The sequence below is a fragment of the Spermophilus citellus genome, assembly GCF_964194105.1.
Source record: "Spermophilus citellus genome assembly, chromosome: 9".
In the NCBI taxonomy this organism is placed as follows: domain Eukaryota; kingdom Metazoa; phylum Chordata; class Mammalia; order Rodentia; family Sciuridae; genus Spermophilus; species Spermophilus citellus.
The window spans coordinates 99306894-99318981 of NC_138191.1; the positions used below are offsets into that span (position 1 = coordinate 99306894).

The window sequence follows — 12088 nt, forward strand, 5'->3', positions numbered from 1 at the left end:
TACATATGGAAAAGAAGACTGGGGCTCTGAAAGGTTAAGTGATGTAATCAGAGTCAATCTGTGTTTCACAGCAGAATCAAATTAGAATCTGTTCCCTGGTTTTTTTGTTTGTTTGTTTGTTTGTTTTGCTCATTTTGTTGCTCTCCATAAGACCCACATGTCTCCCTAATGTCTACATAAAAATAGCATCTTTTACTTTGCTTGTAAAAGCTACTAAATAATAAGCATTTTGAGGGTTAAATGTGCCCCAAAAGAATTTTTACAAATGGGGCTCAAGAGTGTAAAATATAGTTTAATGAGTTTTTACAGCTTTCTAGTTTTCAAGCTTCATTTTCTGGTTAGAAATGCTTATTTTCAGAATAGAGGACTAAACTATGAGTCTGGGAAGGACTTCGAAGGTGATTTAATTCTGTCTCTATGATAATATTGGAATAGCATCAAAGTTAAGACAGATGGCTCACTCCCTTCTCCTCCTAAACAGAGCCTGGGAAAATGGAAGTGAATCATATGGACTCAAGGTTTTTCAGCCTGTCTTTGTGAGCCACTTTTGACTACTTCATATTAGATCTATGCAGTTATCAACCTCAGGCTTCTGAAAGCCTAGCTTGGGCTTTGTTTTCTTTGATGATTCAGATTCCAGGGTGCATGGAATTAGATCTGTCAGTCTGAAACACTGGGAAGCTGTGTCCCTGGTTCTACCTATAGCTTTGGTTCTTATGGATTTCTCAAAAGGTGCAAGTATCTTGAATGTTAATAGGGGTAAAAAATATATACCTGGGGACTCTGCATATAAAGATTGCCACTTCTCATTGTGGCACAGATCCTTGAAAAGAGAATTCAGTTTTTAAATTACTGGTGTTAAACAGAATGGTTTGTATTTAGGAGAATGCACATTGTTGTGGCCAAGCATCTTTCATGTATCTAAATGTATATTTAGATGTTTTTTTGTCTGAAGTGAGAAGATAATTATAGAAGTTAAGAGCTATTGCATGACAATAGAATAATAATTTGACATCTGAAATTATAAGTCGTAAGAAAATTATTCAATTATCAGCGTGGTTTATGGGGCAAGTTTTCAGTTTATTTCTGTATAGAAAGTGATATAATTGAACATTTAATTTTTACTTTTTTATTATTTTTTAAATATATATATACATATATATATATATATGTATATATATTTAGTTGTAGATGAATACAAAGTATCTTTATTTTTATGAGGTGCTGAGGATCAAACCCCATGGCGCTTTACCACTGAGCTATAGCCCCAATCCAGAACATTTAATTTTTAAAGTTTTCTCTTTAGCAATGTATATGATAGTACTTGGTTTTGATTATAAAAGGAATTAATATGAGAATAGAATTTTGCTAGATTATTAAGTTCATTTTATCTCTGTAGTAAGAAGGTTCCCATATTTTATTTAGTTGGGAAAGATTTTCAGAATATGTTTGGAGACAGCATCACAGTTTGTTCCCTGCCCCATACACTTCAATTTATAAAGAGAAATTTGTACTCTTCAGGCTTCCTCCATGTTACACAAACATAAACCTTGTTTGCTGATTAGAGCTGAGAGTCCTTTGTGATGTTTTCTTTTTCACCAAGTGAGCTTTCTTCCTTTGCTCTGCTATTCTTCTGCCTGGCTACTTAAAGTCAGCTCACCGCCTTCTTGCAGCCCTGTTTTCCTGCATGTACACTTGATCTTCTGAGCAGACACTGTCAGTAACAGGATTTAACAGCAGAGCAGAAAGAACTAAAATGTGCACGTTCACATTTACATTGGTATGAATAGTGCTGATCTATGATATTGTGCAATATTTTCTATTTTTGTTATTATCTACTGTCTGAAATGGAGCTGAAGTGATGTTGACCTTGTGTGGAATGCCTCTGAGGATTAGAGGTGGGGGTGAGGGCTAGATTTTCATGTGACTTATTTCTGACATACTGCAGCAGGACTGAAACACTCATCTGCTCACATAAGGAGGAAAGAAAAAAATTCCAAGATTGAGCTTGCAGAATTTGTGTGGTATTTTCAGAATTTTTTCCCTTGTGTTTTTCTGTTTTTCATTTTACCTAATTTGATAAGGGTTGGAGGTGGGAGATGGCCTTTGTATAATAAATAGATTAAGGGATGGAAGGAACAGGCTGCAATGATGATGATTCGCATGGTGAGGGACTGTTTAAAATCTCCAGGACATCATGACCCACATTGCGACCTGTCCGACAAACGGTTAGTGAGCTCCTTGGCCATGTCAAGTCTTTAAAAGTAACAATATACAAATACCTTTATTCATGTGCTTTTTTCTTCCATACAAAGTTTTAAAATCATCGTGCCTACATATTCAAATGATTTTTGTCTACATTTAAAAGTATCACCTGAAGAAGGTGAGAAATATAAATGAAGACTCTCCCTTAAATATCTCCTTAGTAGATTTTTTTTTTTTACTTTCCTTTATGCCAAAATTCAGTGAAGCCTGAGCCTACATTTGAGTTATGTCTGGAATGGAAACTGAAATATAGTAATGAGGCTTTGAGGAAAACTCTGCAGTACTAATCTGGAGAATTTCTTAAATCCTACCTTCCCCTCTCCATGTTGCCTTCTTTTACTCCTCACCCCACCCCAAAAATATATTGCTGCAGAGTTCTATGGGCTTTTTTTTCTCATTTTGTAGTAAAGAAAGGAATGGGAGCTGTGTGTGGGGGTGGGGATGGTGGGGTGTTGATAAACATGGACAGTTAAATTTGTTACATTAAAGAAATAGCTTTATTTTGCAATTCTGAATCTAAGGTCACTTGAGATTCATCATAGGAACACGGCCTCTAACAAAACATGTAACAATTTATAGATGATATTTCAACGTAAAAGTAGAGCCCAATATGTTTGATTTGAGAAGTGGAAGAGATAAATTCTACTGTGATTCTTATTTTATGAAGTATACATTGATCTATATATTAGATCAATTGGGTTTGTTAGGTTGTTTCAAAATAGCTTTTTAGAACAGATGTGATATTTGATTGAGCAGATTACCTGGTATTAACAATCTTCTCCATTTGTTCTGTGTTGTTGCATTCTAAAATTGATGCTCACTAGTGACTTAAGGGGAAATTAACACTTCGGCAAATGCCTTTTTCCTTAATATTGTTCACCAATTCTATTAGCCATTTTCATTTCATTTGACAGTGATAATTAAGGGTTAAGCTTACAGAGCTGATGCAACTCCTCCTTTTCTTCAACAGCCATTTTCATTGGACAGTATTTCCATAGCAACAGTGAGATCAGTGGAACCTGAGTGTTTCATTGATTATTTTTCTCTTCTTCCTTTTTTAATCTATTCTCTTTTCACCACATTTTAGTGAGGAAGCAATTTTTTAAAATAAACAGCTATATTGATTTCTATTCCATAAATAATTAAAAGAGGGTAGAAAAATCTGCCCTTCATTTAAAAATTGAATGTTTGACTATGTATTTAAAAAGCGATTCAGGATTAGGAGGATGGATAACCATACCAGCTGTAGCTGATGTTCTCAAATATTCTTGCATTGTTTGCTGGTCTTCTAGGGAAAAGAATAATGTGGAACAGGACCTTAAGGAGAAAGAAGATACTATTAAACAGAGGACAAGTGAGGTTCAGGTAGGTGAACTATAAAATTCACTATTCCACTTCTGATTTAGGAATATTTTTTAAATGTATAAGGTCACTTACTATTAGATGGATATGGTATTAGGTTTAGGGAATATCTGATATTTGTATAATATAAATGTCTTTCTTTTGTAAAATGATTGTTCTTGCTTTGAATTCTGGCTTTTATTATAGTACAATGAGAAAGCAGAAATTTTCAGTGAAGATTTCTAGTTTTGAAAGTATTTTTTAATGATATTTACCTGCATAGTATATCATTAAAGGTAACTTTGAATGACTTTTGATATGAATATTATTATACCAACAAAATTAAATGAGTGAGGTCATCATCTCATCATCATGAAAAACCAAATTGCTTTTCTCATGCATATGAAATTGTATTAACTAAGAGACCTACTATTTTCAAAGACTGTTTCTTGTAATTCTGCTTGGGTAGGAGATGATATAGAACAATTTAAAATAACATTTTATATGTTGCTTAGCAGCCAGCATATCTTAACTTTGGTGTAAAGAGATTTAATTCATTTTCACTAAGTTCCTTGTTAAGTAGTTTCATTTTACAAATAAAAAAGGTAGTAAAACCTGTTTATATTTGGGAAGTGATATAAAATGGGGTGTTTCAAACATTAAAAACATGGAAAATTGGGCAGTGTTTCATTTAGAGCAGTAAACAATTCATGTGGCCATGTTATTGGGGTACCATTTCCTGAATGCTACACTAGCACATACAGGAGGAGATGCCAGTGAGAGCCCATGGATGGGCATTTCTTAGTGTGTTACTTGTATGTTGATTCCCTATTTATAATAATATTTCTAAATAGGCAAAAGCTCTAAATTTTTAGATTCATTGTTTTGTTTTGATGTGGTACGTTCATTAGGGGTTGTCTGTCAGGTAGATTATGCTAGGGTACAGAGAATGATTTACTGAAAGATTGAGGAAGAAGCCAGAGACATTTCTAGATAGTTGATTCTCTGATTGGGTGACTGCATTTATTCTATATACTGGAATTTTCCTAAAAGCAATGCCAAAGTTAAGATATCACCACCAGTATATTTCTCTTTCTGGTAGTGAGATTAGGTGTAGGAGTGTCAGTTACTTGAATCATATTATTTTTGTGCAGTTTTTAAGTTTCTTAACAAATTCCAGAGTCATAACTTTAAGCAGTTATTACTGAAAATAGCTCTGAGAATGGAAGACAAAAATCTAAAAATATTTTCTTGGTCTGAAGAGATACAGTCTTTGATATCTTTGCCAGCTTCTAAATTTAGCCACTTACTCTTTCAAAGTGCATAGATTCTTGTGATAAACAATATTTTGTTACTTGAGTACATCCATCCATTGTTTTTTTTTTCCCTATTGCATCTTTTGAACATGGGAATTTAAATAACCAGATAAGAAGAGCACTAAACTTCACATTGTTCCTTTCAGGCTCAATGGGTTATTCTTAAATATTTAATTCCTTATCATTAGAGAAGTTTCGTTATCAGGATTTCTCTGTGATTTGCTTGTTCTTACTTAATGGCAGTAGTAAGGTATGTGTTTAACCTTAAGCTTTGTGAAATCCAAAATATGAGATTGACGCAGAAAATCCACATTGCTAAATTTTTCTGCGTAGGGTGCTATAAGTACAAGGAACATGATTATCATAGACTGAGTAGTAACGGTTGAACATAAATTCCTTAGAAAGTAATGCTGGATTGGTCTGGGGCTATAGCTCAGTGATAGAGTGCTTGCCTAGCCCATGTGAGAGAGAGACCCTGGGTTTGATCCTCGTCACCACATAAAAATAAATAAGTAGAATAAAGGTATTTTTAAAAAAATTTCAAGTCCTAGAAGATCCTTTGTAATGTGGACTTGATCTTAAAAAAAAAAAAGTATTAAAAAAGTATTGCTGGATTGATTAAAGCCTTGGGTTACTCATTTTATCCCAACAGAAGTATTTGTTTTTAATGGTAATGAGGCACTAGACTAAGAATGATAGTAATTGATATATATAAACACTTAGACCTCTACACTTTAGTAATCATTTCCAATTTTCTGAAGCACAGGACAACTTGCCAAAAATGGTAATAAGTAGGTTTCATTATATTAATTCTGATGTTACCTGTTGATAATGAATCATGGACTAGGAATAAAATGGGTAATTAAAATCTATAAGCAGTTTTACTCTCAGTACTTCTTTTCTGACAAAAGTAATTTATTAGAGTTATTAATAGAAGCAGACTTTAAAAAGTATGCTTCACTGCTTCTTTCTGACCCCACTTTCTAATCAGAAAAAGAAAATTTGGCCTATCAGTGAATTTGGATTAAGTTCAAACCTGAAGATTTTTTGCTTAATCCAAATTTGTTTTTCTGAGTATTCTTGCTTTTTTTCCTTATTACTAAAGTCACAAATAATGAGTACCTGAGTTCACATTTTAAGCACAGAAACCAAACTTTCAAAATCAAAATTGATTTTTTTTGTTGATTTGTTTATTGTGGGTTTTTTTTTGTTTTGTTTTGTTTTGTTTTGTTGGTTGTAGGGATTAAACCCAGGACCTTTTGACTAATCAACAAATACCTAGGGATTCACTCTTATTCAGTTTTTCATAAAGATTTATAGCAACAAGTTTGAAACAAACTTGAATTTAGTTCCTGGTTCTATGACTTCCTAGGTTTGTGATCCTAAATAAATAATTTAATTATCCTATGCTTCTATATTCTCTTCTGTACCAAACATTTCAGAGGTGATACAACAATAAATGTTCTGTTTAGTTTTATTATTCTTTACCATACAGTCACCTCTGTACACGCACCTTTCTTCATCAACCTTTTTTTTTTTCTTACCTTCTAACTTCACATAGAACTCTCTGCACATAGGACTTGCCAATTTGTATATACCCTCATTTGGCTTGGCTATTGCTGTCACTTTAGCTACCACCTATTTTTCTCTACTTTTATTTCTCTGTGTGACCATTTTTTCCCCTTCCTGTTTTTTCACCAACCCTATATAATATGCTATTTACCTGTTTCCCTGTGCTTTATTTTTTCTCCTAGAACCAGCAATCTTAAGTAATCACTGCTTTCTTGGGTTATATGCTTCTAAATACCTTCCTACCTTTTTTTTTTTTTTTTACTTCATTTGCCTTTGTGAGGATCAGATAGACTATGTGTGTGTGTGTGTGTGTGTGTGTGTGTGTGTGTGTGTGTGTGTGTGTATCTTTCCCTCCTTAATGTCAGGTGCCAGTCCCACATCTTCAGTTAACCATTTTATATTTAGCATTTCAAAGTCAGTATATCTAAAATGAATCTATCTTACTGAAAAAAAATCTTCAGGTTCGAACTTTATTATTTTTATCAGTTCTCTTTTTCATTGCTGTCACCCTTTCCACCTATCATGTATAAATTCACAGTCATATCATAAGTGCTCATTCTGACCTCTTTTTCCTTTCTTCCAAAACCAATTTTAGTACCATGAGTCAGATATAAAAATCTTTATTGTTGCCCACTACCACTGTTAATGATGAGAGATTGTCATATATCACCGATATATCTGAGGTAGAAGAAAAATGAAATACAGACCCTCCTTCATACTAGTCATGTTTTGATCATCTGACTCTGAACTATATGCCATATATATTTCTCCTCATTATCTCTACTTATACCTTGTGTTGTTATACCCTGCTTATATAAATTATACCGATGCCTTAAAGTTTAGCTCAAATTGCACCACTTCTCTTAAACTTTCTCTTCTCTTGCTCTTTAGTCTATATCAGTTTTTCCTGTATTTTCCCAAAGGAGTGTATATCTATTTTATGGCATATACTTTATGTTCCCTTATAGTGCTAGCTTGGTGTGCGTGTATATAGATTCCAGTATCATACGTTATGAGTTCTTTGAGCTTAGGAATTGTGCCTTGTATCATCTCTTCTATATTTGGTAATATGTTATTAGATGGAGGTTAATGAATTGATTAATTGATTGATTGATTGATTTTGGTGCCAGGGATTGAACCAAGGGGCACTTTACTACTAAGATATATCCCCAGGCCTTTTTTGTTTTTTATTTTGAGACAGGATCTTGCTATGTTGCTTAGGCTATCCCTAAATTGCTGAGGCTGTCCTCGAACTTGTGATTCTCTGCCTCAGTCTCCTGAGTTGCTGGGATTATAAGCCTGCACCACTATGCCTGGCTAGATGAAAGTAAATTTAAGGAAGCAGTTCACCAAAAAAAAAAAAATGAATAAAACTTTGATTTTGTGCATGAAACAAATAACAGGAAAAGACACACCCAGAAGCCACAGGCAGAAAGTATTGGAAGCATAGTAGGTGTCATTGAGTTCATAGTAACCTCATGTAACAGAAGCTCCTAATTATTTGTACTTCATCAGTTAAGAGTAACTCTGAATAATTGCCCATATTGTTTTCATTTTAATTTTAATTCACTTAGTTGGTTTTTTTTCTCAGAGGACAAGGGATGATTTATTTTAGTTAGAAATAAAATTAGATATATGAGCTCAACATTCTTTCCCTGGCGATAATGCTCTTTAGAATACACTGGGAAACAGATGATTAGGAAATAGAGGCAGTCTTGTTTGTGGGGTTTTCTAACACTCACCTCATTTAATAGGCTTCCTTTCTGTTCTTTGACTTGAACATCTTGCTCCACAGTTGATCACCTTTTTTATTTTAAGAATAATCCTGTAACTTCTGTTTTGAGTGTATATAATAATGTTCCTGATTATTTCTCATTTGGGATTAGTCTGTAAAGGTTTTTTTTTTAAGATAAATAACACTTTTTGTGAGATTACCAAAATTTCTCTTGTTATCTTTAATAATTCTTCGATGTAGAGATATTACTATAAAAATGTGTCTGTATATATGCTTTGTTTTTTTTAAGCAAAACATATTGCCCTTTTGTTTATTTTCACACTGTATTTTGTAAGAAACAGTCAGAAACACATTTATTTTGTTAATATTTTATAGGTTGAATTCTTACTGGGGATTGAACCTAGAGGTGCTTAACCATTGAACCACATCCCTAGCACTTTTTTAAATTTAAAGATGGATGCAATATCTTTATTTATTTTATTTACTTTTATGTGGTGCGGAGGATCAAACCCAGTGCCTCACATGTGTGAGGCAAGCTCTCTGCCACTGAGCTATAACCCCAGCCCCGCCAGCACTTTTTTATATTTTATTTAGAGGCAGGATCTCATTGAGTTGTGTGGAGCCTCACTTTTGCTGAGGCTGGCTTTGAAATTGTGATCCTCCTTCCTCAGCCTCCTGAGCTGCTGGGATTACAGGCATGTGCCTGCCACCAGGCCCGGCTTACAGGTTGAATTCTTAAGTTACTTCTTAGTTGTACATTCGACTTGGGTTACTAAAATTAATTATTTTATTCTTTGATATATCTAATATCACTTGATAGGGTGTGGAAGAAGGGAATGAATTTGTCATTTTCAGTAACCTGAGTGATTTCTAGAAAACAGGACATTTTTCTTAAGCCAAGATTTTCAGCTCAAATATCCTTCATTCATGAATGAAGACTCTTGGATATGACTGGCTTTGGTATTTTTCTAAAACAAACTTTGGCATTGTATTACATTTAATCTTGTTAACTTCATCCTTGCCACTCTCTAATTGCTGTTATCCTCCTCCTTTTGTTGTTGATAGCTCTGGGAGGCAGGTAGAGCATGATCAAGGAAGATAAAGAAAAAGTATCTGCAAGTGTCTTGAGTAACTCACTTGAGGGGATGATATTTGAAAGTGCCGAGTTCATGCTTTGAACCAGGAGAGTTTTTTTCCCAAATGGCCACCTTAAGATTAAGAGAAAATTATCCAGGTTTGATAGAAGGTACTTTTTGCCAGAACCTGCCACTGCTCTAGTTGAGATGTGGCAGAAATGGGTGAGGGGGACATGCATCAGTTTCCTTTATTTAGTTTCAGGATAAGCAAAATAAGAGTCAGTATATCTAGATGTACTGATAACGATATGGAAATTGCATTACAATGGTGGTCACAAATTTGCAAGTACAAATAATTAGGAGCTTCTTTTACATGAGGTTACTATGAACAGTATGAAAAAGTCTGACTCAGTGATACCTACTATGCTTCCAATTTACTGTAAGAATGTGTCTGTATATATGCTTTGCTTGTATTGCCCTTTTGTTTATTTTCACACTGTATTTCGTAAGAAACAGACAAACACATTCATTTTGTTAATATTTTATAGGTTGAACTCTTACTGGGGATTGAACTCATGGGTGCTTAACCATTGAGCATTAATGAAATTAAAGTGAAATTTGATTCTTAATTCCTGTTAGCATATATATTTGCAACTGTTCATTTTTACTTTTTTCAGTTTAATAACTTTAAATCTACTTACTGAACATGAAGATCTTCTTGTTTATGTTAGAATTTTTGTAGAAGGTATTTTTCATTTTAGAAATAGACATGAAGAGGTACGAATTTTAATTAATTTTAATGTGGATATGTATCCAGCTCTAAGTATTTGTAAGGTGTTTTCTCAGTAACCTTTTCCTTAAGGCCTGTACTTCCATGTTGCCTTGTAGATTCTTACTGCAGCTAAGAGATGAGAAAAGGCAATAAGGTGGGGAAATTTGAGTGATTGTGTTTGCTCTTTAGAAGAGAAAGTACAGGAATGAGTAAATATTATACTGGTTTGTTCATACCCTTTTATGTACTTCTGAGGTTATTATATTTAAATGGATCACCAAAAATGCTATTTTTAAAAATGTGATTCAGTTTTTTTAAAGGAAACCAGCATTAATCCTATTATTGGTAATTATTACATGAAAATTTAGTCACATCAGAAATTTTTATATTGGTCTGAAATCATCAGAAAAATAGCAAACTTGATATTTTCTGATAATATCATGGGAGCATAGTAAATTTGTAAAATACAGAAAATTACAAGGAAGAAAAAGAGAGCCTTTCTATAGAGAACCATCATTAACATTTTTAAAATATTCTTTTTAGTTGTAGATGAACATAATACCTTTATTTATTTATTTTAATGTGGTGCTGAGGTTCAAACCCAGTATCTCACATTGCTAGGCAAGCATTCTATCACTGAGCTACAACCCCAGCCCCCATTGTTAACATTTTGCTATATTTTCTAAGTAGACATAAATGGCTTTATATTTATTAACATACTATATATACCTTTCTGTTCAGCTTTTAAAAGTTATTACTGTATCCTAGACGTTTTCTTATACCTTATGGTCCTTTTTTTTTTTTTTTTTTTTTTTTTTTTTAGTTATACATGGGCACAATATCTTTATTTTTGTTTATTGATTCTTATGTGGTGCTAAGGCTAGAACCCAGGTCTCACACATGCGAGACGAGCACTCTACCACTGAGCCACAACCCTAGCCCCCCTTATGACCCTTTTAAGATCCATTGTATTGGGGTTGAGGTTGTGGCTCAGTGGTAGAGCACTTGCCTAACATGTCTGAGATGCTGGGTTCAATCCTCAGCACCACATAAAAATAAAATAAATAGGGCTGAGGATATAGCTCAGGGTGTGTGTGTATACACACACACACACACACACACACACACACACACACACACACATATATATATATATATATATATATATATATGAAAATATTATGTCCTCTACAACCAAAAACAAATTTTAAAAAAACAGATCCATTTTATTTTTTTTCCATTGGATTTGCAATAAAAGAAACCAAAATTACATGTAATCATAAAAACTAGATATTATTAGAGATGTGAAGTCCTAGATTTTTAATTGGGAATGAGGCAGAATGGGAAATTAGACTAGAATACTTTCTGGTGGGGATAGATAAATAGTTTTACTATTCCCACCTCTAACTTTTTTTTTTCTTTTTGTGTGTGCACTGTTTTTGGAGTTACTGCAATGTCCACTCAATGCATGGAGTGGATGGAGCAAGCACCAATTCTATCTCCTATTTCCGAAAATATATTTAATATATTTAATGTATTGTCTGGGATAGAAGATGTATCAGATATTAAACCTGTAGGAACAGATACTACACTGGACCTTAGCAAAAAGCTGAAAGGTGATCTGAATAGCTTTAATTAAAGGGAAAGAGAAAAATCTTTTTCCCCCAGGAATTGAAAAAATTCTTTGGGGTCAGTATATTACTACATATAAACTATGTGAATATTTTATAAACAAAGTAAGGAATGTTATAATGAGTTATGTATCCAAAATAATAAAATTACTTTAGTTGACGGTTTAAAAATATTGTATAACTAAATTATAAAAATTTTTCAAACCATGTAGTTTTTCAGGCTACAGTTGGCCCTCTGTCCATGAGTTCCACATCTAGCAATTAAGCCAACCACAGATTGAAATTGAAGTATTTAAAAAGTTGTATGTGTACTGAACATGTACAGACATTTTTTTCTTGTCATTATTTCCCTAACCAATACTGTAAAACAACTGTGGACT

The 12088-nt window shown here is 33.4% G+C and overlaps 1 protein-coding gene across 7 annotated transcripts in view; it reads left to right on the plus strand.

Moving 5' to 3' along the window:
- Positions 1-12088, plus strand: part of EPS15 (epidermal growth factor receptor pathway substrate 15) — a 127197-nt gene that overhangs the window by 71196 nt on the left and 43913 nt on the right. For all 7 annotated transcript variants that reach the window (XM_081306407.1, XM_081306411.1, XM_081306413.1 and 4 more), the window contains one exon: positions 3558-3630. In XM_081306407.1, coding sequence (XP_081162533.1) covers positions 3558-3630 — 73 coding nt within the window. The remainder of the gene's footprint in view (positions 1-3557; positions 3631-12088) is intronic.